Source organism: Pempheris klunzingeri, chromosome 5 (genome assembly GCF_042242105.1).
Source record: "Pempheris klunzingeri isolate RE-2024b chromosome 5, fPemKlu1.hap1, whole genome shotgun sequence".
Lineage (NCBI taxonomy): Eukaryota > Metazoa > Chordata > Actinopteri > Acropomatiformes > Pempheridae > Pempheris > Pempheris klunzingeri.
Window position 1 is genome coordinate 5422293 of NC_092016.1, and position 26394 is coordinate 5448686.

Here is a 26394-nt window from a genome sequence, read left to right on the forward strand (position 1 = left end):
CATACCTTATGTGAACATTAATTTTTCTGAACTACCTTTTTTTCTCTGAGGAACCCTTCCTGAAAACCTCTTACCCAGCGGGATGTAATTTTGAAAACTGTCTGCTTGGCTAGCACAACTTGAGTGAGTGAATTAAATATATGACTTTGTGACCCTTGGAAAGCTTTACTTGTGGCTCTCACAGCTCCACAGTAAGTGTTGAGCTTCTGTTTGTAATAATGTGAAAAAATGTTGAGCAAATGTTCTCAGGATTATCTGAGGTTTAATAAAAACAACTCTCACAAATCACATGTAGAATGTCTAGTTGGCAGCCATTCAGGTGATCTTATCTTTCTCCTGACAGCATCATGGGGCAGCATCATTCCAAACCAATCTGCACTGTGAAACTGAAACTCACTGACTCGCAGGCATTATTACCAAACCCACAGAAATGAGAAAAGCTTTCCTGACCCCTGTATTTTAACCAGTATCAGTTGTGAGGACATACATAAGACTTTGTGGATTGTATTATGTTCTGAGCTGTGAGATTATTATCTATACAAATACAGCTGTTCGATCACAAACTGGGACTCCATCCCAACCCACTCATCAACATCCTGTTACCAAAAATAGTGCTGGTGTTCAGCCCTGAAACTGAAACAGTTACACAGATTAAACAGATGAAAAACATCAGTTTCATCTAGAGGAAGCTGGTCTGACTGTAAGGTATGTCGCCAGTCTTTTTTTTTGTAGTATCCTTAGTACTATTGTCATATCCTCACACACCAAATGGAGTGAACATGAGCGTGCAGCATGCAGAAATCACGGCTGCATCTTTTAACCATATGTCTGTTTTAGTCTTAATAAACTGGTCTCACCCCTGGGAAGATTCACATATATGCCCCACTGCTAAAACAAAAAACAAACTTCTACCCAGCTAATTTGATGAGAATTTAAACCAATCATAGTGTGGACAAAACATCTTTAATCACAACTGGCAGCAAACGTGCTCTCCCAGGCAGCAGCCACCAACAGCTCTGCAGCAAAATCCACTAATGAGGCCATAAAACACAGCAGCAACACACAGTAGGGCTGCAACTAATGACTATTGTCATTATCAATTATTCTAAGATGTTATTAAAAATGAAAAAAACAAATTGGGTTCCCAGAGCCCAAAGTGGCAAATTGCTTGCTTTGTCTAACCAGCGGTCCAAATCGCAGAGGCACCCCTGTATGTACACAATGTACAGTATTATTACCAAAAATGGTATTTGACTTGACTGATTTTCTTTCTTTTTTGGATCAACAATGATGATTCTCAAAAGGATAAAAACTGAAGATCATGTTTTGCTCATCTTTCACATAAGACACCACATATAATAGATATTCACCTGTTAAATATTCTTCTGTTGATGCTGGGTATGGTGTGGTGGGGCAGGGAGGAGGGTCACAGTCATCTGAATCTTCTCTATTCTGTGCAGCTATAAGGAAGTCTTTGACAAAGTCAAAGTATCGCGCTGTCTGCCACCTCTCTTCCCTGTAGTGGCACTCAAAATCATACATGGTCGGCTCCTGCAAAGACACAAAACACAGTTCAAAAAAATACATTTTCTTGTTAGGCTGCAAGGGTGCAGTTGAAACCTATACTAGACTGGTACAACAATGCTATAACCACAGACTTACCACAGACTCCAAGTTGAGGCGCAGTTCTTGGAGCATTTGGATGAATATACTAATATCTTTTCTATTGGATGAAATGTTTCCAAACTTGTATGCTAAATCTTTTAAACTCTCCTCCAAGTAGAAGACATTTAATTTTACCCAACACATCCCAGCCTGGAAGAAAAGAAGCAGAGACATTGCATGAAATGAGCAATCAAAACCAGCACTGTATCATAATTAAATACATAGTATTCAAATTTTTTACCAAAAAGTCATCAAGAAAGCTCTCAATAAAGAGCATATGCATCAAAATCTGATAACCTTCCTGCAGTTCAAACTGCACAGATGTCGCAATATTTGCTCTGTTCAATGGCTCTAAGGTCAGCCAAAGTTTGACAAGAAGGTGTAGCTGAGGAAAAGAACTAAGTCAATGGCTTTCTTCCTTTTAGGAACACGAATGTGTACACACGTTTGTGCCAGTGTGAGTAATGGTGAGGAGATCTACTCATTTGAAAGTTTGAAAAGATTTCAACTGAAAATTAATAAGTGTGAATATGCTAAATTTCACACAAATCTCGTCACTATATTTTGAGACATGCTGGTCACAAACCAACAGAAGCATGGACAAAAGGCAACCATGATCCCTTACCTCTTCTTTTGGAACGTAACGTACAGGAATCTTGTAATCTTTAGGAATGTTTTGTCTCTGTAGAAAGAAAAAAGTATGAAAAAAATTGCGGAAAAATGCATTCAAATCCTAAAAAGTAGTAACAGGACTAAAGCACATGAATTCTGTACATTAGAAAGCTGCAAACACACAATGACGTAATCCAAATATACATGTGAGTAATTTGTGTGGATAAAAAGCCTATTCTTTGTCAATATGGGGAAAAACACAGCCATACTGTACGTCTGCCTGTCCAGACATGCAGCTTTTCTACTTATAATATGCAAATCCATGGAAATCAATTTAATGGCGATGCCACACAAGGAAGGCACATGCAATTCAGTGTGGTACACAGTGTAGTACATTAAATATACAGTATCTGTTGCACATTAGATATTATATGAAGCAGATGAAATAGTGAAATGAGCTGCATTTTAAGGTGACTCACTGTATTGTGAAGTGAGAGTCCAGCATTAATATGACACCATAAGTAGACAGGGACTGGACGGGGGCTTTACATTTTTGAATTAAAGTTATATTACAATATTGTCCTTACCAAAACAGAGAGTCTAGAGATGTCATCTGTCACTGGGTTGACGTCAAATTTACTTGATTGTACCCCAAGCGTGGTGAACAGCAGTAAATGGACACAAATGCGTATCCAAATCTGTAGATGAACAGAAGTAAACACAAGACATTGGCATTTAGTCACATCTTCCACATATGAGACAAAATAATGAACACATGATGAATAAATTCATCAATCTATATAATAATGGTGATGACAATATAGTTTAATTGTGTTTATTGTCCCCGATTGACACTGAATTAGAGTTTCTCTGCACACAACGATGACACAGTAAATGATGAAAAAAAAAACGAAAAGACCTTGAATGATCGATGTGGCTCACTTAATTTACAGGCCGACTGATTGTGTGCACAAAGCGGCCTTTACTGTTTTACTATCAGCAATAAACAATGAGACACTGTATCACAGTGACTTTATAGTAACTTAGAAATTGACAATAAAAAAATATTGTGCAGAGCACTGTGCACACTGGTTCATTGTTTCTGGTGAGGCCACACCACAGTGTTTCACAAGGACACACAGTGTCATAGATGTCACGCCAAAATTGCAAAGAGTACGCAAGTGAATTAACACTGTTGTCTTGATTTTAGACTGACCCTCGGGTCCAAGTCACGCTACTATATAGAATCTCAAGTCTGTTTAAAGTCTGAAAGAGTCTGCACAAGAAAAACATACAGAATCCCCTCAAACAAAAAGTAAATGATTTACAGAAAGACTGAAAGTCTTCTGGGCAACAGGCAACTGAATATGTGTGTTTTTAAATAAATTTTGTGCCCTGATGAACTACACTGATTCCACTGGATGAGAAATGCCTCTGTTCCAAGATAGAAAAGTGGACTCCTGCAATGCTGAAGTCAACCAAGAGGTTTTGAATGTACCAGTTAGGAGACAACAGGCCTTTTTTTTACAGCTGGTATTTGTCATAGCAGAATCAAGCAACGTGTTACTAATAATATTAACAATGGCTTTACTCCATTCAAATATCCCAGTTAGCTATGTCTGACAGTGAGCCAGCTATGCACAATACCAGACCCCTGAAAATAAAGCATGCAAATCAAATACTAAAGTAAAAAGAGGCTCCATTCATTCAGCAAACTAGCATCTTTCATTCTGTTTTAATGGCTTTAAGAGCTGTCTTCATTTACTGTGTGTCACCTGACCCTCAGCGAACTTTTAGTGCCCTGAGATTGGAAGACAGATGTGGGAACAGCTGATGTTGTTGTTCATGCAGTAAGCGATGTAAAACTATGAAATATCAAATGATAGTTGGATTTCATTTCAACAAGAAAGGCTATATCATAATTTGGATGTCAAGCTCCAGTTTCTAGTAATCGGATTTTGTTCACATTGCTGATGAAGGATGCAGTGATTTGTCTACAACTCATCAAATTGATGTCTCCTTAACTGGCGGCATCCGTTTAAAAGTGACACCCTTCTTGACTAGTTAGCAACAAGTAGTCAATAAGCAAGTTGGTAGCTGGTAGCATCATGTAATCATGTTATCTTTGGCAACAATGCTCCTTTGAAATGTAAAAGATGCATCAGATGCTTTGCCGTTATGAATGAAGCCTTAAAGGTACTTTGAGGGACTTTTGACCACTAATATCACGATAGAGAAATGTTTTTAGAGATAGGCCTCTGTTTTGCTTGTATCACACATGTGCATGAGGACTAAATTGCACAAGCACATGATCCATGGCCCATGCTATTAGTTTCATGCTATTCCATTGATTTACGGTTGGTGATGGCTATGTGTCAATAATAGACAGTCAAGGTGACTGCTAACCAGCTAACATGCGTGTGAACAATGCACAGATGAATTTTTCTTTTTTTAAAAAGACAGCTTTGCAAATATTCTATGAGGAAGAAAAGGTACTCAACAGGTTTGTTATGCCTGAAAGACACACATGCCTTTTAGTAGGGAACACTGACTAAACATAACTTGGTTTGTTTGCAAGGAAACTCCACAGAGCACCTTAAAGATCCCTTAAGGAAATGGAGAACATCCGGGTGTTGTAGAAAGTTGTTTCCCATGGTTGCAGGCCTGTGATCAGTCTGTCCCTTAGTACTTTACACCTTAATGAAGCTGTAATGGCATACTGTACAATAATACTTGCCATTCATCTGGCTGACCTCCTCCCTCTTCTCAGTGGCAGTCTGACCATATTATGCACTGGACCCATAATTCTCCTCTTAACAGAGATTAGGGCCAGTCGGAGCCCAACCCAATGCAATTCAGCAACCATGAAAGTGAACCTCCTCTTTGGTGAATAAAGCTTTAGAGTGTTTCACAAACGGTACTCAGTGAGAGGGATAAAAAGATCATAATGAGCAGAGCCGTGTCTAATCTTCAGGCACTTCAACCAGTACAACAGGATTTTGTTCGATAGTTTATTTCAAGCAAAGGTTTGATGACGCATGCTTGCTCTTTTGCAACAACGTTATTCTTCTCATTCAAAGTTACACACATTCAAACTGTTGCAGTCTACATTTTCCTGGCCAGTTTGGCGATTTCGATCTGTCGTTTTCAAATCTTCAAGGCAGAGCACACCACCCACGTTCCTCCTGTTACTATATATTTATCAAACAGAGCCACAACAGGAAGCAAATGGAACAATGATCCATCAACAGCAGGAAAGGCCGAAGGAAAAGCACCATGTAAAGGGCAGATGGGATGTAATTCAATTCTCCATAGCTTCTACTGCTCACCACAACAAATTGTCTTTAAATGGCAGGCGGGGATGATAAGAAAGCAATGTTTTAGGAGAGATTAGCAAAGGCCAAATGTGTACAAAATGTGTAATACATCAGTTATGCCACAACCTCTGCATGTCATGAACCACATTTGTACAAGATAATAAGAGTGAATGAAATCAGACACCCTACAGCACATAAGGTCAGGGATTTTGCAAGTACAGCAAAACGTGACATTTGCACCCAAAATCTTAAACAAATGTTAACAGATTCAACTGTTTTCTCTATTTACAAAGAAGTAAAGTAAATTATGCACATAAAGAAAACAAAGCAACAGGATATTTGTCTTCAAAATATTTGAGTTACAATATGTTATCTAAGTATATATACTGCTAACTCTGAATTTTGCATCAAAGTTCAGCAGGTCAAACTCGGTGGTTTAGTCTTTAGGGAAAGATACATTTCAGAAAAGGCCAACAGATAGTACAGCTTTTTCAGTTTCGCTTCAAGTTGCAGCAATAGCTTCACAGACATTTTCACCTTAACTGGTTTGAATGAATAGAAATTTCACTCAACACTTTGTCATTGACTCAACCCTGTTTTATCACTGCAAAGTTTATCTAAAGGATGTTTCAGTAGGTGGACTACAAGAAAGCAAATTACAGGATTACTACATAGGCTGGAAAAAGCCAGCTTGGTTTGGAGAGAAAGCTGAAAGGCTCCTGTTATCTTGACAGGAAATCAACTATTAACAGCTGTCACTCAGCAGACCAGGCCTATGTTGTGAACCCTGCCACTACCAGAACTAGAGTGTATTGCAGAGTACGTGTGCTATGACATTATATATGTTGGTCTCATGTCATCAGTCATTTTTTATCTTTGCCAATCAATTTTATTTTGATGAAGAAAAAAAATTCAACAAGACTACATGCAAACATTTAAAGAAAACCAAAGATGTTTCTCTAAGTACATACAGTATGTAGAATAAAGCCAGTAAAGGGGCAGAATGTTCTGAACACATCTGCACTCCTCATGCTGAATGAAGAGCAGCTGTGAATGGCTAGCAGAGGTCATCGTTACCATTCACCGCCATTTGCTGTTATTATTCTTTTTAAAAATTATGGTCATTCCTGTGGTTTTTTTGTGAGAGCATGTAGGGCCAAGTAAACATGGCCGTATACACAGCAGGATGTGATGTGTGAGTGATGACAGCGCGATCGGTTGCTTTCCCTTGCCTTTATGAGACAGATTCACAGCCCATGAAACAAACCAGCTGAAACCCACTAATGTTACAGTAGATGACAGCAAGTCAAAGGTTGAAATCTCACTGGAGCTCTTGCTGCTTGTGAAAAGACGTTTTGAAACACTTTTCACAATTTTCGGAAAATTTGGTGGACAGATGGGCCTTGGGGGAGCAGCTGATTAGATTTTGATGGTAGCCCAGATCTGACATGTCTGCATTAAGATCTTTACTTCCACGTCAACTTGTGCAGCAGTGGTCCAGATTTGCACTCTCAGAAGGCCCTCTAGTTTTCTGTTCACTATTATAGCACTGACATAAACAACCCTTTTGGGGGTGCTCAAAAGGTGCATAATTTTCTTCATTGTTTATCTTAACCATTACAACATGAAAGAATGTGAAATTTTATTTTATTTCATCGACTAAGTCAGTAAAAAACGATTATGTGATTGATGATGCTGTGGTGCAAAATTAAAGCTGAAAAATGGGTTCCCAGATTTGGATTACCACCAAAGCATATTTAATTGTTTCTTTGCTCTAGAGCTGCCTGTCTTCCTGGTTTGATGACAATCCATTCATATTATTCTGAGATGTTGACAGACAAAACTGAGAGCCAAAACTACAATCTCTTCAGTGGATTCAAGAATTTGCATTTACATTCATTGTACCCCTTTAGAGAAAGTATGTCTTTGTTGTTGTTTATTTGCTGACAGCAGACCTACGACCAAGGATATCATAAAAGACTTCCGCTGACTCAGCACCTCCTTAAAAACCTTTGTCTATCCCATTATTGACCTGTCTAGACTGCTCTTGTTGGACTTTGTAAAACGTCCTTCTACCATGTAAAAATTGTCATCTGCGGCACTATTGATTGGTAGTTGGTCCTTTTTAAGTTACTCTTGAAGCTAATTCTCATTTAAGGTTAAGGTGTGATCAGACTGAGATTCTAGAGGCAGTGTGATTGCAAACAAAGCCAATGGAAAGACACCTGCAAGTGTGAAGTAAGCTCAGGACAGAGAGAACTAAGGCAAAGATATAACCGCCCAGGAAATTATTTCACCTGAAGAGGTGACTTTGCTTCAGGAACTTGGATGACGGAAGGAAAACAGTGAACTTACTGGAAAGTTAAGGAAGATGCTTAAGTCAGAACTGTCATCATTGACAAACTGGATGATGGCAACTCAGGTTGTAAAAACAAATGTTAGATCAGAATTTGCAGGGGAAACACTGTGAGACAACATCTTACTGAAACAACCTCACTAACCTACAAATGAGAATCATATTGCTATTATGTTTCATATGAATCATCACCCCATACAAGTTATGGCTCATTGCCATTAAACTAACTGTAAACTATTCTCAAGACACACTAAATACCAATGATGAAGACTTCAATGTGGTTGCATGGTTTGGCTGAAAAAACAAAGCATTGTTGTTAAAACCTGTTTTAAATACATATTGTAATTAATTTGGCTGTTGAAAACCGTGTAGAAGCCCAGCGTTAGTGCGATGACTACTTCATGCAAAAACTATAATCTTCGGGTTAAGCATGCCTAAGCATGTTTTATTAGAGTTACTCAAAATGCAACTGTGCTTATAATGGGTGGCTTTCAGGTATGAATGCTAGGCAGGGTGGTGCTGACAAAAACAATGTGTTCTTAGCTAGCATACTAAGGAATAACCAAGATTTATGAGGTGCATGGGGTTCAACAATCAAGGAAATATTCAAAACACCCTTCCCTCCTGTGGCGTTCTGTGGTCAAGGCGCTACAAAAACATCAGCTCTGTCCAATGCATATAAGTGTTTGATTACTCAGTCTTGACATTCAAGAAAATGTTGACATTCAGTTCGACAGATGATTGACTAAAACGGTATCTTTAGATTTTTAGCTACATATTACTTAGATTTAATTAATTAGAGGTTCAGCACTTCAGTTTGGCTTTACTAAAACAAGCTACAGTTACAATGATTTGAGACGTGATTTTAATCTGAAATGTAGCAAGCACAGTTTTGAACTGATGTACTTTGATTTATCTATCTTGGTTCTTGCAATATATATATGACAGCAGACATAAATGTTGTTTGTCACCCATACAAAATGTTGTTACTGTGATTAATGTATTTCTTGAGGTTACCTCAAGATATCATATCATCATACAACATGCTTTTAGAAAACCAAGATGAAAAATGGAAATTTAATCATCGTGAACTGTCTGATTTCAACAAGGAAATAGATGTGAAAAAATCTTGGTTATAAAACCCCCACACAAAACCAAACAGATCTTGTTTCTACAAGTTTCTCCCAACACAACTTGGGCAAAACATATCGATAAACAACAAGGTTTCAGTGAGAGAAGCTAGATGGTTTCAGCTCACTCATTTGAATGTTTCTTTGACACTGTCTAAGTGACCTTATGAGACTGAGGTCACAGCTGCGCTAACAGGAAATGAAATTATTTCCCATGCTGAAAATGGGACGCTATTTCTATGTGTAAGTGATGCTGTCGCCGGGTCCTTGATAAAACAAATCATCCAGTTTTTTTCATCCAACGCTGACATCAAACTAAGAACTGTCAGGTGCAACCCTTCAAACTAAAGCCCTCTTGTCTGTTATTTTCAGGTGCATTACGGCTTTGGAGGCCTGTGAGCCTGGTCTCCCTCATCGTATTGATGCTGAGGATGATTACCCCCGTCTCATTTTCCACCACTACTTTAAACCCGAGGCATCATTAGCTGAACAGGCTCTCCAGACTGCCGGCCTCGTGGCCCTCTTAACCACATAATCTCATAAAAGCGGAACACAGGACCTTGCATGACATTAGTCCTCCATAGCAACATGCAGCCTGTTTTGTCAGAGATGGATATTTTATCCTAATCTTTTGCCTGATCATTGGTTTGAAATTTGCTGAGTGATATTAGTTTTCATGTTTCATAATGAGGATTAAACCAGGCCAGATGATAAAGGCTGCGCAAAGAAATTACCAGGCCGCTGTTGTCCAGATGTTCTAGACTAGATCCAGGTCAACTAAGGTTAGCCTGAGGTTTGTATTTTTCCTTTGATCTGGTTTTCTTGGTGGTACTTTTGCTGTTCTGGGATTTTGTTTGGGAATTTTTCAGAAACAAAATCATATATCAAATTATTATTATGCATTATGTACAGGAAGATCTTTAGTGTTTAGCAGTCCCCCTCTGCTCCCAACAGCAGTCTACATATATACTGGTTACTGTTTGCAATATTTGTTGGTTATGACATAGCTGATATCTGAATCATCTGTAGAACTGACAGGCCACCAGGAAGCGCCTCACATTTATGTCAATATTTAACATCTCAGTGAATATTGAGGAGGTAGTTTTTCTTTTTTGGCTCAGAACAACTGCAAAGATACGACTACAAAGAGGGCTTAAGTGTTTCTTATCTAGACCTAGTCTAGACTAGTCAGCCATTACTGGGAGCAATATTGCAGCTGTCACTAAATCCATTACCTTGAGTGCATATTACAAAATGACTTGTTAAATGTATTTTCTGACCATGAAACAGTGAAACAAAGAGAATAAGATAACATTGACACAAAACTGGCCATAGGCGAGATTTTCAAGCGACTAGAATTCACTTATTTCATGTGCAAATCGAATTAGCATTTGACAACCTTCAGTCTGCTGCTGCTGCTGCTGTCTGCTGAGGTATACTTACAGCTGCTGACTCAAATAAAACACATTTCAAGGTAATAGAGAGGATCCAGACAATTATGCTGATATGCTTGTATAGAATCAAACTGGTTGAGCAAAAGCTTAAGAGGCTTCTAGCAAATCTGGGGTGGTTCTTGGTAGTAATGACTATTGCACACTTTGGTATTGTCTCTGGGTGAACAGAGTGATTATTGTGTATAAAAACACGACATAACTGGCCTTTCACAAGTGACAAGTGAAAGCTTCTCATTAGCGGTGTAACGGACCATAGTTGATCCACCCGCCCCCCCAATGGTTCCACACGCATGTGAGCCATGTTACTAATAATTCTGTAAACCTCGATGCAGAGTTGCAGTGTTGTTTTTCCCAAAAATTGTGCATTCATGTGAATGGATGATTGCATTGCGAAAAGCTAACAAGGACAAAGAAGAAAAAAGTGCATTGACAGTCATGGCTAGCATGCAGAGACGCTAAAGAACTTGAAGTTACACTGTCTCCTTTTTCCGTTTTTATGTTGATGTTATGATCCGATCTGTGACTGAAAACCGTGGTATGGTTTGAACCGTGAGGTGATCCGTTGGACCCCTACTTCTCATGCAAACAAAATAAATATCTGTCAGCATCAACAGCAATACATGGCTTGAGAATGTTGGATGGGCATCACTGTGACAGATGGCCATGACTGGTGTCTCTAACCTCTGAGTACAGCTCAGGTCAGCTCAGGTCTCATGAAATTTATCATCAACAGCTGGAGACAGAGGTGAAAATAAGGAGCAAGCTGTTTTACATAGTTATAGATATTGATGCATTTTAAATGAAGCACTCTGAACATCAATTAATGGCTAATTTATCGCTGAGGTGGGCAGTTTCTTTTTGGTGTAATTCGGAAAAAAAATACCATAATAACCATTCAGCATATTGTAATTCAAGTATTCTGAAAGAAAAATAGGCTTCTGTACCTCCTCTTTGATCTGTTTTCAGGCTTTAGAACATATAACCTGTGACAGGAGACAGGAGTCCCGGGTCCTACAGCGTTCCTATTGACTCGATGGTCCCTTGAGATGTCAAAGTCTGATTTAATGGTGGAAAATCCTGCAGGAAAAGTTGCTGTTCCAGTATTGGCAACAAGTGTCTACACTGCAGAGCAATGAAAATAAAGGAAGACAATCTTATCAAACACAGTCTAAGAGAGAGGCTGACCATAAACGCAATAAAATGTGAGTCAACATTGGAAAGTGTCTCAGAGATAGAGAGAGCGACTAGATTTATTATCCTGTAACATCTAAATGTATAGCAGTGATTTGTTAGGTTGTGTCATGGAGTTAACGGACCTCTCATAATACATCCATGAAGGCAGGCAATGAGAGGCGATATTGGATGTTGCTAATATAGTTTCCTATAAATCTACAGTAAAAGTGTTTTTCTTTTTGGTTGTGTATTTACCATGAAAGTAGGCGAAGAGTGGCTATGTTGATGTGGATAGTTTAGCCTAATTCCAGCATGTTTATGTAACTAGCTAATGCTGGCATTGAATCACTGCGTTATCATCTCAAAGGGCTTTATAGGTGAGCACATTTGCGAACAGAACGGGACGGTAATTCTCATAAAAGTACCGCTATACAGGCATAATGGCGTTGGAATCACAGGCATGGTCGGGATGATGGAAGCATTTTTCTGTGCATTTGAAGCATGTATGCCCATTCTCGTCTGGTTGGAGGGACTTAGGACAAAGAGAGGAGAACTGCAGGAAGAGAGCTATTATTCAAATTCTAGCTTTTCTTTTTGTTGTCTTTTCCAGCTTCAATGTAACATGACAACAATTTATATTGTCTTAAAAAAACATGTTTTAAACAACAGTGTATAGCAGATGTTTTCAACCAAACATAGGTATGAATGATCTGGAGAAGATGAGAAACTTAAATGGTGAAACAATGGGAACAGAGAGAAAAAACAATCTAGAGATGCTATTTTTGGGGACACACGAGATTCCTATTTCAAACTCAGTGTCCTTTGGCCTGGCCGCATTTCCTGAGGGGAATTTCTTCAGACATTTGTTGTTTGCTCTAATCAGATTACTGTCTCTGAGGTTCTGACAGTCCCAATGTGTGATTGAAGGTTTAAAGCCCTCATTATGTCAGTTCACTGGATGGACAATCACTTTTTCACTGTGGGATTTGCTGTTTTTCCTTTGGTGAAGCTTGTACGTTGAACCCAGCCATAATTCACCCACCTAAATTGCTGCCGCTTCAGAGGATATTCTAACTTGGACTTCTGACGCTATAATTGCAATTAAGTCACCCTGTTTGTGTCCAGCAGGAAATCTGATCTCGCTACTGAGGGACAATTTGAGAGGAGGAGGTTGAATACACAATGCATTTAATTATTATTATTATTATTTAATTATTAGCGTTATTTAATGTTCCACTTACAGTCCCTTTATGAAGCCACATCACACACTATGTCAACAAATAACTGCAAGGACGGACCTGTTTCATATGCATTAGAAGGGACTTTGGCTTAGACATGAAGAAAGAAAGTCATGCAACTGTGCTTTTTCTCAGATTCCCTTACGGATCTCCTGCAAAATGTTTAGTTTCACAAGGTCTCACACATATTACTAGGAAAAAAAGGCACTAAATTAAGAGAATGAAAAAAGCAAAAGTAAAAGAGAATAACCTTTGAGGTTTTGATCTTGTGATCCATTCCTGGATCTGTATGACTGTGGTTGGAAATGGCTGTTGCCCTGATGTAAACCAGCTCATTGTGGACAAGTTATTCAAATCCAATTCATCTATTATGCTGTTTGCTTTGATCAAACAAGGAGCAGCAACGATCTTGCTGATCAGCAACATGTGCTTGTGCTTCTTTTTTTTGGCAGTGAATGCAACCATGACTGAGATGGAGTAAAAGAAAAAGGAAAGAAATGTTCTACCGACTTAAACTATTATGTTACGAGCTACCTTTTGGTTTTTGTTGAAAATATATTGCAGTATATTCTATTCTTCTAAAGAGAGCTTGCACTGACTGTTTCCTCAGATTTAAAGTCCAGTAATATCAGAAAAAAAACAGACGATGAGCAGATGAGTTCTTGTTGCCACTGTTAAGGACATAATGTGTCAAACTCACAAGACCACACATGATGAAACTCAAACTCAAAGTACTGCATTTGTCAGCCATTAGCGCCACAAGGAATGGTTTGAGTTGACAGGTCAACCTTAAGGCAATGTGGTTATGATCAAATTCACATACTTCTAGAATGAGTGTTGCACAATGGAGATGACTAACACAGTTTCTAACTTTCATATCAATTGTCCTTTGAAGCTTCTCATCGTAGCTCGAGGAGGAACGATCATGTGGAAACTTCTCATCAAGCAGATGTAGCATTCTACATGAGAATTTCTGTGAATATGAGACAAACCTAAGTGCCCTCCAGCAGTGACTGAGTCAGATGTATACTGGGATTGCTCACTGCTTAAAATGACTTTGTGCTTGTAAAAATATCCAGAGGTCCTACATGTGTATGGGACTTTGACTTTTGGTTAATTATGTGGGTTTAAGGCAGCCTGCCAATCACACAGACCTGAGGCACTTAAAACAGCCTGAATACACACACACGTAGCTCAACCAACATGATGGGTGTGCTAATTAAATTCAATGTTTCTTGGCAGAAAATACAGACTAATTCACCCAATAACCTCACAGTTTGCTTCAAATTCACCAGACGACAAGCCTTCAATTACTCTGTGACAGCAGACCACTGCTGCAAAGAACTGAAACCAAATCAACTGAAAATACCCTTTTTGTACAGCTGATGAAACTCCACATTAACCCAGTCGATACTGTTTAAAGTAAATAGAATGAAGACTCTATGGGGAAATTAGATTCAGACTTTATAATCTACTATAATGGCCCACTATGATGATACTACATGGCAGTTTCAATTTCCAATTCTTTAAGGGTGTAAGGGTTAAATCCACACGTCCCTGACAAGATGTTGTGGCCACTCTGCAAAACTGTGTATCCCCTAAATGTCAACCTTTTCAGGGACAGATTTGCTTGACTTTGCCTCACTGCCATGAATTTTAGAGTTTATCCATTGAATTTTTAAAAGGTTTCACAAGACTAAGAGTTTGAAGGAATTTCTCCAACCGACTGTAGAGCAATGACCCCTTCATCTAAACTTAAAATCACAATGTGGCTGTTGTTAAATCACTCTCAAGAGTGATCACAGACAGACATGAAAACAGGACAGAAGTTCATTGTGAAGAAGCACGGCAGGTCCAAAGCTGGTTCACATTATACCAATATGTTTCTTGGCCAAAGCAGAGACCACAAAATACAACATTTTCACTTCATGTGTTTTCATGTTTTTTGCCATATGAGACTACTGCAGAGTAGAATATTTAAATGAACCCCTGATGCACTTGCCAAAGTAGCTGCCAGGTCTCTCACATTAGTGAAAGCAGTGTTTACACTCTCAGTGAATTAGTCAAATCCCCTTCTAGTGAAGCTCTTGCTTTACATTACAAGAAACTGAGAATATGACAACCATAACTTATATTAGGGAGCCCCTCAGGGGACACAGAGATAGAACATAACATGGACAAAATAAAACATAAGTGGAAAAGTAATCGATGGGTGAAAAAAAGAACTTTTGGTTTTCTTGCTAAACTTCAGGTCAGAGTACTTTTGTGTGGAAACGGTCCCATTTTTTCGTACATACACAATGACATGCAGTGGTCATCCATCGAAAACCCATCATGTTTATTTTCTCCCCCGTGTTATTTTCTCCCCCGTGTTATTTTCTCCCTGATGTCCCCTCAGGCGCTCTGTGATATACAGTTCAAACATGTGCAATGTTGAATGTTGAACCTGACTTTGGGCATTAATGATTAACTTTATTGAATACGAGCTAGACAAGCTGCAGTAAAACGTTTTCGAAGTATCTGCTGTATTTATGCTATCTGTTCTCCAGGGCAGCTGTGGCGGGAGACAGGGAAACGAGTATAAGGCAATATTTAAACTCAGAATAGAAGAGAGACTTTGCAGGCTGAGGCAACAAAAATCTTAATTACTTATTTATCTGTCAAGGAATTGATTAATGGTTTAGTAAATTGTGGAAAATGCCATCAAACCAACGTTCCTAAACCCAAAGATATTTAATTTACAATGACATAAAACAGAGAAAACCAGAAAATTGCATTTGAGAAGCTTTATCCCGCAACTGGTTGGCTTTGTTTTCTTGATCATTTTTCATTGTTGGTCATGCTTATAATTTGCAGTTATTTTCTTTCTTAGTGTTGCAATTTAAAAACAGTGGACACAGAAATCTTTCCCTTCAGTACTTACCAAGTAGGCCCACAACAATACACAATTTAAAGGGTACTGCATATGTAAAAAATTAAGATTTAAGACACTCATGAATCATACAAAGCCACAAAGTCAGCATAAATTCGAAAACTTAGACTCAGATTGTTCTTTTAGTAGCACGTAGAGAATAATTTGAGACTTCTGGTTCACACACCCTGCACACTGTGTATTGCACCCGCATGGCATTGATTTCTGTTTATTGTTATTCTTAACCTTTTGTACAGAGACAAGCCCAAACCCAGGTCTAACAACAGTCATTTCAAGCTTGCACAGCAGGTTTGAAAAAAACCTGCTGGTTAATGGTTCAATGATCCATAAACATTGTTTTCTTAATTTGTCGAGGTTGAGTGTGTTTACTTTCTCCTGGCCTGTCTGCCCTTATGGTTATATTCTGAAACCTCTCACACTCACTGGTTCAAAGACAAACATTAATGTCACCCCAACACATTTTAAACAGTGTTTTATATTTCAAACTTAATAGAAGTGAGCTGCATCAAAACACCTGGACTTCTAAGTGGATCAGCAGATTGCATATTTCCAGTAAAATACATTCACCCAATTCAGTGAGCATGACTGCAGGCAGGCCTGTACCTGGATGTGGCTGTGCTGCTGCAGAAATAAGGCATCAAATGCACTCAAGGCTTGGGCTCTTTGACAGTGGCAGTAACTCGGACCACGTTTGTTTTGTTGCTGTGCGTTTTACAGTACTGAAGTGGTCTTTGCATCTCCTTAACCACATTGCAAGCCTAATGCTTTTTCTTCAGCATCTAACGGAGATGGGAAAATCATTTTGTGCATATTATAAGACTTGTTTAATAATTTCATTTTCAGGTTCATAAAACACACTGCTGTGAGTTCTTCCAAGAATGAAGCTCAGCTGGACTGTGAGGGCTTTGTTATCTAAAAGATTGCTGTTGGCTATCCTTCCTTCCTCATTAGGCACAATTTATTTTTTCTTGTTGATGAGAATCTCTCCTGTTAGAGGCAGAATTTTAGTGTTGGTTGGGATTCGGGACTTCAACCTCTGCAGTATTCTAGTAAACTATAAATTAATATGAAACTGTTTATAATTTATGCTCAAAGTCCATTACGTATTTTGACTTCCCAGAATGCAGAAATACAAATCACATAACCAAACCAAACAAATTTAGTTTTTATCAATAACATGTGACCCTGGGGACAAATGTGACTGATCCTCTTCAAACCCAAACAACCTTTGTGGTTTGATCATCAAAGAGACAGAAAGCAGTATAACTGAAGAGCTGGTAAATCCTTCCTATGAGTGAGCAGTGTTCAAACCTACAGGACCTTAAGTGTTAAAGTCAAATGTGTCAAGCTGAATCACAGAGAAATGTGTTTAAAAAGATCCAAGACAAGGGAACATTCAGTTTCAGGTGGTTACGATGGTACACAATAATGTGTCATTGACAGATCTCTCTTAACACAAACTCAATAACCTCATGCACAGCTAGAATGAGCTGTGATTAAAACATGAGTCACAGGGTCTGTTTGATATGCAGCATTGACAAGCAAACATTCATCACTGATCCGAGCTGCTGATGTATCTGTTGACAATGAGAGAACATTAGTAACTGCCAACATCCCGAGGGGAAGTTCACATTTGGCTTCTACGGGGTGTCATAAATCCCCTCCGAGATCTGAAGTTCACAGATGCAAAAGGAATTATTAACCGCAGGAGTGCAAAGTCAAACAATGTTTTCATGTGGTTCCACAGGTAATTATTTGATTCTACAACAGCGACACAATCCTCGCCCTGCACTGAGAGAACTTACCACACTCAGCATGGCAGCATTGTTTCTCCTCCTTTTGTTAATATGAGCTGCTCGTTAAACTATTAAAACAAATCATTAGCCTGAGACTTGACGAGCAGAGTCAAGTTTTCTTTCTTTGTAATCAAATTTGCCTTAATCAATGAATTCAGCTGCATTACTAGAGAGTGTAACTGTGAGACATCGACACCCTGCTTACCACAACGCCTACGTGTTGCTTCCCGGAACGTGTGACATAATAAATCTAATGATGCAGAGTGGTCTGTTATTTATGTCCATGCCCTGTCTTCTGATCTGCACCTACATGCATCTTTCAAATTTTCTGGACAGTCAATCAAAAAAACAAACATCATCTAGGTTATTCACTGGATTCCTGGTGTTGCAAACTGATCCTTAGCAGGTCAGGAGCCACAGCAATGAAGCAGAAGCAAGCTGCAGCCTACACAATATGAGCGGTTGTTCTCTGGGTTACAGCCTGCGAGAGAGCTTGACTCCTCCACCTGTCTCTTGACACTTCTCCTATGCAAACAGCTCAACCAGCGAGTTGTATATCATCACTGAGATCAGCAGTAAATAACGCTGAATTCCTTTCATATATCTGTGTTTCTGTTCAGGGAGGACAGAGAGGCGGTGCAGAAACAAAATGTCTCTCTAAACCTTCCACAGCCTTAAGACCTGGGCGACCGCTCTTTCCAAAACTGTGCAGACATCAGAAAACTAGTGCTCTCTACTGGTGTTAAATGCTCTGTGAAGGTGTGAATGACTACACGTGCTCTCCCACTTTCTCTTGCACGCACGCACACACTCTCATACACACACCTCGTGTGCCATAGCTTGTCTAAGAGTGCTCGTCTTGTTTTGCTGTGCGCTCAGCGATCACCTTCATTAGAGGTGATCTAAGCCATTTGAGTCCTAATTAGAATTTATTACAAACACTAAAGATAGTACTGTAATCAGTTCAATATAAAGGTAATATTTTACGCTCTAAGCCTCTATGTTGAGGCATAATTGGATCAGTGCATCCTTGAGCAAAGCCAAAATTGCCTTTGTTTTCTTTTGTTCTTTTTTCCCAATTTTACAACAACATAAAAATTGGGACAAATCTCCTATCTATTTTCTGCATATGGTTACGTGACTGAGGAAAGCACCAGGAGCTTTGGCAGCGGCAGTAAGTAAAAGATGAAAGGTGTCTGTTAATGCAGCCAGGCACGCAGCACAACTTACTGTACAACTTCATTAAAAAAGCATAAAAGAAACTCTGCCCAGAATGTGATTAACAGTGGCACGAATGTAAAAATACCCAGCCTTCCTCTTGGAGACTTCAAAGACTATTATTCCCACATGCACACACACACACACACACACACACACACACACACACACACATACACATATATATATATATACTGTCATATCAATATTAATTTGTTTCATGTTTTGTTTTTCATTCGATATAGGGTGTAACATGAGTTTGAAACAGAAATTAGTCAAAAAACTAATATGCACAAGGTTCAGTCAAACAGCCTGGGGATGTGTGTGGTTTACACACATTATTATGCGCACAACTCACTCATACACACCTTAATGTAAACACATTGCAGAGTTAATGAAAGTGAGACTGAGTTTAAAAAAGGAAGAGCCCTGTTTTCACTTAAAAGACATTTTTAAAAGCGTCTATAGTGGTTGGTTGCCTTAAGCTGATCGCCTGTAGGTGTAGATGGAAGATCGAACTAGAGGGGTCCCATCACAAATCTCATGGGAGCAGTGGGATGAAAGTTTAGGCTAAAAGTGTTTTTTAATCTACAACATGATGGACACCAATATCTCTACATTATAACAGTCAGGAGTGGAACACACATATTGCAGGAATGGTCAGTGATGGTCAGAAATCCAGAAGGATTTCATGAAGCATTAAGAAAACAGTCATGTGCAGTGGTCTATATCAACCTTTTCATGTATAACTATACCACAGTGATACAAATGACAGCTACTAAATGCAGAAATGCTATGATTTTCTTTGCTAAAAGATGATATGAGTGTCCTATAAAGACACCTTTAGTTGTTTTGGGTCAGCCAAGTCAGAGGCCACAGATTCTAATGTCAGTTACAGAGCCTGCAGCTTTTAACAGGCAGACAGCTCTCAGTGCAAAGTGGGCTGATGAATAACCTGAAGCACTGCCTGAACCAGGGGGACAGGTGGTGACTGAAAAGAAAATTATGATAATTATCAGTTTCAGACTGAAACCAGCACTAAACCACAGCTGCAAACAGAAATATATTCATTAACACAGTGATTGATACCCTGCACTCACATTATACCGGATTATCTCCTGCTTAATTTACCCACAAATGATTTGTGTAATCTTTGAAAGGTGGTGAAAATGTAAAACATTTCCTTATCTTTTACTTGATTCAGAGACTAAGTCCTTCTTGGCAGACAAGCAGTAAGTTGCCTCTTTGTCTTTATGGATGTTTGTGTAAAGAAATAAACATATAAAATCAGACTATCTCTCTGTACCACCTTTTATTTATTTATATGTTTTATATGTTACGTTGTGGTTTTATTGCACCTTTTTAGCACATGGTTTTATATGTATTCACTGCCTGTTTTAGTGTGTGGAGCGTACTGTTTGAGCCAGGCGCAAACTCTAAGAAACTTTTATTAGTGTGCCTGATGTGCAAAGCCCAAAAATACATCCAAACATGCTGAGGGTTCGGGAACGGTTTATTATGACTTCCATCAAAGACTGGCCTCGTCTTTATTTGGTGAAAAATGTACAAAATTGTGAAAAATCAATGACTACAAAGCTCAGACTCACTCTTGTTTGGTTTAAACGGGTCATGAGACTTGCGACTTTAATGAGCTAAATCGACATTTTGATAGCTGGCACACTTTTCATGAATTGCCATTGCATTTTAGGTTTTATGCTATTTAAGATTGTTCCAGATTTCATATTGGGTGTTTATTGCATGAGTTACAGTAGAGTGGTTCACATGGCACTTAGATTTGAGAGCAGTCCAACAATTTTCAGTCCTCACACAGAGAATCAAACGGACTTACACATTTGGAGCTGTGAGCCTCCCATTTACAGGAGTGCCAAGCAGGTGGCCCATAGACTCCTATGTTAACTGAGACCAGACATTTCTAGGGGAAAGCAAACATCGCCTGCTCTCTAACCTGCTCTAACTATCACATTCTACAGAGTACACACACAAATTTGGGCTTTGACCATATAAGCAGGAGTTTGAGAAGCATTTTTGTATTAAATGAACTGTCTGAAAGTGGCGTATCCCCACTGCCCTTCTCCGTTCCCTCAGGGTGCCCCAATCACCACAGCAACCAGTGCCACACACTTGTGCCTGCGCTTGTATGCTGTGTTTGACCTACGATCCATAACTACAGTGAAAGAAACATGGGCCTGATATGATGATAATCAGTGCCACAAATACTATCACCCATCAGGCGCTCCTGAGTGAACGCTGCTATCACATCAGGCGTCTGGCGTCTGAGACTGCTCAACTCCAATACATCAACATCCATGCTGGCCGTTTTTAACGCTGACCTTCTGTCCTCTCCTAGCAGGATGTACCAAACAGCAGCTTCAAGCATAGATGTTGGGCTGCTAATGATATTAACAATGCTTTCATACCTGCTGTGGGACAATGACCTTTGATCGTTGACCCTTTCATCCTCTCTCTCTCTCTCTCTCTCTCTCTCTCTCTCTCTCTCTCTCTCTGACATATGGATCTTGGTGACACAGCTACCCATATCAACAGCCTGCTGACCAGCACTAGTGATATTATTAGTGGATAGTCTTTGCACCAAGCATCAGACTCACTCTAACTGTCTTGAGAAACGCTGTAGTTAGGACTTGGGACGAAAGAAGCGGGGAGGACGGTGGCGTGTGACCGGAGGAGCAGCTCAGAGCAGCGCTGTGTTCTGGGAGTGGTTCCGCTGGGCTCCCTATGGGCGCGCCGTGATGGACTCAATGGTGGAAATGGGGGACAGGAGGACAGGCACAGCAGTGCGGCCACGCTGTGGGACCAAGGCGCTCCCCAGGGCAGGGACGGCCGTCAGGCAGCAGAGCAGCCCGGGGAGCTGCAACGTGACACAGAGGAAGCGGCAAAGCGAGGAGATCTTCTGAGGAGTCTGGCATGTGAGACGAAAGCCTGGACAGCTGAGGTATGCGCCGTAAGTGCCCGTGCGTCCTCCCTGTCTCCAGGCATCAAGGGGGTCGGGAGGACTGGCGGCAGTCCGGAGTCTGCAACATGTGGGGCGAACGGCCAGTCTCTGAACATTACCCCCCCTCCCCCCCAATCCAACTTTTATAGACTTTTAGATTCCCTCATTTCATTGTGCGGGACTTTCACTTACCTTCATTTATTAAGTCACTTTTATCCAGGCTCATTTTTTTTTAGAGTTGTGTAGATGTGTTACATGCCATTTTCAGGCATTTCTACCATTTCAATCTTTCCCCCCTTATTTGAACATGCCCAGTATCCCACACACAGCTCCTTAGTTCTACAAAGGAAAAATAAAACAGTGAGCCAAGGGGCAAGCGGTCCACTTAAGAGGTGCCAGACTGGCGCCGTTGATATCCTCATTGATCGGGAAGCAATAAGGAGCGCTGCTCTTCCAACGGAACAGATAAGACGTGGATGTGGGACAAGCTCCTCTCTGGACAGGTGGAACATTTTGGAATACGCTGCATTAAAGGAGGAGAGCAGCTCTCCGCCAGCAGAAGCCCGCACATGAAGCCACAGCACAGAGAAGGAAACGCTACCGAGCAGCTTTGATCTGGCGGCACTTGTATCCAGTTCATTTATACATTATTACATATTACAAATCACATTGTGTCAGCTCGTAAAGCTGCATTTAAGACCTGAGAACAATTTATAAAAAAAAAAAAAAACGTGCAAAATCTAAAAGGCTTTCTGGCAAAGTTGAACTTTACGTGAGTGGCAGGAGCGCGTCCCGCTGCTCTGCGTCACACTTCAATGTAAACTGTCAATTTCCCCCCCAAGTGAAAAACAAAGTAAGACAATCACTTACTTTTGACTTCTTCATATGGAACGACAGGAGTAAATCCAGTGTGTGCGAAAGCCTATTTTATTTTACTTCTACGGGGAGGAAAGGGGTTGTCATCATCCTGTGTGCACATATCCAATGCGTAAGTCAGCAGTATCCAAGCAGAGGAGAAAAAAGCCCCCGAAACAAGAAGAAGAACCGCAAAAAATGTGAGATCAAACTTTGAACCTTTGCAACCTGTAGGCTAATGGCGTGTGGCATCGCCCATCTATCTACAACACAGATCCAAACACTGAGGGCTCGCAGCGGCGGAGCTGGACAGCGCGCAGAGGGAGGGAGTTAAGCATTTATAATGATGCGTAAAGAGCAGCCAAAGAGCCGCCCTCTGACGAGCCGCGGTATGGAGAGTTTCACTCCAAAACCACTACTGCCAGTGCAAACACACCAGACACAGAACAGGTTCAGAGCTTCGCCTCGCTGTTTGCTCAATATAGAGTTTATCTTTTGTCTTTTTTTTTTTTTTCTACTTCTGTGATGAAGGTTTTAACATTTTGAGGCTGTGGTTGACACTATTTTATACAAGCAGATTATGTGGAATGATACAGATTCTTTCTCCTTTTAACATCATATGGCCTCTTGTTCTCACTGTCTCTCATACACATACATGCAGGCACACACTCAACAGTACAGGTATATATATCAACCCCAGTTATCATATTTGCTCATATTCGTTTTCATATTTTGCTTCATAGATAAATTTAACACAACTTGCACAAAAAAAGAATATATGTGGAAAGACAAGCGTTAGTGCAACGTTCTGCACATACATTGTTAGACTGCAAAGTGAGCAGTCAAATGGAAGTGAAACATTGTACAGGAAGAGATTTCACATGAACCATTATGGTATAGTTTTTCACCAAATCCTTTAACATGCAAAAAAAACCCTTGAACTGTGAAATTGTAGCCCTTCCTTTTTGTATGAATGTGTGTGTGTGTGTACTGTAGTGAATGAGTCACTCAGTAACTGAATGAGTCAAAGTGTGTCACAGCATCAATTGAACCATGGGTATTTTCTTAATAAACAGTAAAAAAAAAAAACAGTACATCGTGACCAACCACTAAAAATAGACATTTAAATGTCAAAACGACTTATTTGACATGACCGGTAGCATTCGGTTTGTACATCACGCCAATTTCTTTCATCTGAGTTTTTGAATACATGATGGCATTTCAACACTGAAAGTTATTGTTGTTTAAGCTCAGTAAACTCAAATAGCTCAATAAAGTATGTTCAATATTCACATGTTCATCATATACTCATACACTCTGTACACTAAACGCCATAGCCTCTATGTTCAGTTTCCTGTTGGTGTCCCCTCTGGTTATTTGTGGGATATTTTTAACTCATGGTAACATTCTTTTGTTGCATGTGACATTAATCTATTACGTCAGGCCCTTGAACTGATTTCCATTTTATCATATTCCCATGTGCGGTGTTACAACAGGAAGCCAATCCCTGTTAAGCTAATAGCAGTTGACACCTGAATGAATCGTCATTAAAGCATCTTCCTTTGACACGTAGTGAAATGAAGCAGCACATTTCTCAGGTTTGTCTGCGTGACAGGTGAAAAGGGTTTGCTATATGCACTGTGTCAATATAAATCTTGCTCAATCTTTCTTCTTTTATTAAAATTACAGCGACTATCCCGATTATACGGCTTTTTGTTTCACCCATAACGTAACGTATGCATCTAGCTTGCAACAGCAATTTATTATTAGTACTTTTCATACATGCTAAATAGAAAATGCTCATGATTAAGAGGTGGATACGATGGACCTGATGTTTATCAAACCGTAACCAGATGTTTTGGTTGCCTAAACACCACAAATGCCTTTCTAGGCTGGTATTCATTGTTTGTCGCCTAACACAACCCAAGGTGAAATTTTTCTGGCAAGCGGCTCCTTGTGACTGATGTGTTTCACAATCAGAAGAGGAAGCAGATGGGTGGTTGGGTCAAACATGTGGGTGGCTAACAAGACAGGTACCCAACCTGAACCAAACAGAGGTTGCATTCATATGTTAAGAGACTTAATCGCAGACGTGGAGGACATGTTGGTCTTTCCCCGTCAGTGGACCCTTAAATCGGATATGGAACAGATGCAGTATTCTTAGGCTGTTTTTCAATTACACAGGCTTAACGCTGCTACTTAACCATTAAATGATAAAATAATGATATAGGCCTACTTGAATCTATTGTAGATTTTTTGTTTGCTGCTACATACAATATTACACTAAAATGAGATAAATTACAGAGTCACGTACCGTATAATATGATCGGCTTTATAAATAACCATACAAGCAAAAGCTGGGTCAATCATGGTTTTTTCAATGAGTTGGGTATCTAGTCTATTTCCTTGTCAAGGCTTTTTGGAGGCAGAGTCTCTTTACTGTGCCTGAGGAAAAGCCTTTAATGATAGAGCTTGTAACACAAGCATTTGACAGTGCAGAGAAACTACAGATCTCTAACACGTTAGCGCTTTAAGCATGGCTCTGTCACCACTTACTTATCAGTGAAGAATGAGGTGTGTGTGGTGATTCTTTGAGTTCTTGCACAGCTTTCAAAAGCTTTTGTGGTGTGGGTGCAAAATTTGCACAACAACTTGGACTGAGTGCAGAGAAATAATAGGATTAACAATTAGAGACATAGTTGTTTAGTGAATGACCACCACCTAAATTGAGAAACGCAGCCCGCCCTCCTCTCACGTACAGCTGCTGTCTGAGAGGCATAATTACATAATGTGCTTTTGCAAATCTGTCTGTAAAATACTACGCCTCCACGGATATTTATCAATGAATGTAATGCAGACTTGCAAAAAACAGGATTTCCTGTAATTACAATTCAAGTCCCCCGAGGAATGTCTGGAGAATCTGGCCAGTGTATCCACATTAAAACTGCATTAATTGATATTTGGCCATTAGGGGCCAAAAAAAAATAAAACAAGCAGCCAAACACACACATTTTGTAAAGTTGACGTGACTGATTTATTGGGAGGTTGTAGATCTATACATCCAGCAGACACAGACACATTATTATGCATTTGTGTTTATGTGATATACTAGTATTCAAATCATACCATTAATGTGCAAGTGAAACAAAAACAATGAGCTAAAAAATGCAATAAACTCTGTGCAGCTTTAGCATTGGATGCAATTTTCTGTGGGTTTGTCGCTAACTATCTTCTTTTTCTAGCAGTTGTTTGATTCAGTGTTTTGTTTTTAAGATAATTCTTAGCATTCATTTGGCAGTATACAGTTACAGTCTACATTCTGCAGTCTACTTTTGATATTGGAGTTTATTCTACAGCTAATACTAATGTACCTTTGGAATTTATTTCGGTAAAGTTTTTTAGTAGTACTGACACAAGTGCTAATTCATTGCCACTGTTACTTCCATGCCAGTCTCTTGAGTTTCAAGTGATATGTAGGCCCCTAAGGTGTGCACAAGCCTTCATATTAAATGCTTGAAAGCACAACATTTAAAACGTCTAGCAAGCTTTGGTGCACAGTGGCCCAAAAACAGGATTTGACACGCCGACTGCACCAACGTTACAGTAAATATCTCTCAAGTGACACACTTGAAAGTTTGGTTTGGCTTATCTTGCACGTTGCTCCAGGCTATTAGTGA

The 26394-nt window shown here is 39.6% G+C and overlaps 1 protein-coding gene across 1 annotated transcript in view; it reads right to left on the reverse strand.

Annotated features, from left to right (window-relative positions):
• Positions 1–23013, reverse strand: part of kitlga (kit ligand a) — a 29741-nt gene extending 6728 nt beyond the window's left edge. The window contains exons 1-5 of the mRNA XM_070830877.1: positions 22733–23013; positions 2865–2975; positions 2291–2347; positions 1663–1815; positions 1371–1551 (exon numbers count right to left, since the gene is read on the reverse strand). Coding sequence (XP_070686978.1) covers positions 1371–1551; positions 1663–1815; positions 2291–2347; positions 2865–2975; positions 22733–22747 — 517 coding nt within the window. The 5' untranslated portion in view covers positions 22748–23013. The remainder of the gene's footprint in view (positions 1–1370; positions 1552–1662; positions 1816–2290; positions 2348–2864; positions 2976–22732) is intronic.
• Positions 23014–26394: the final 3381 nt, after the last annotated feature.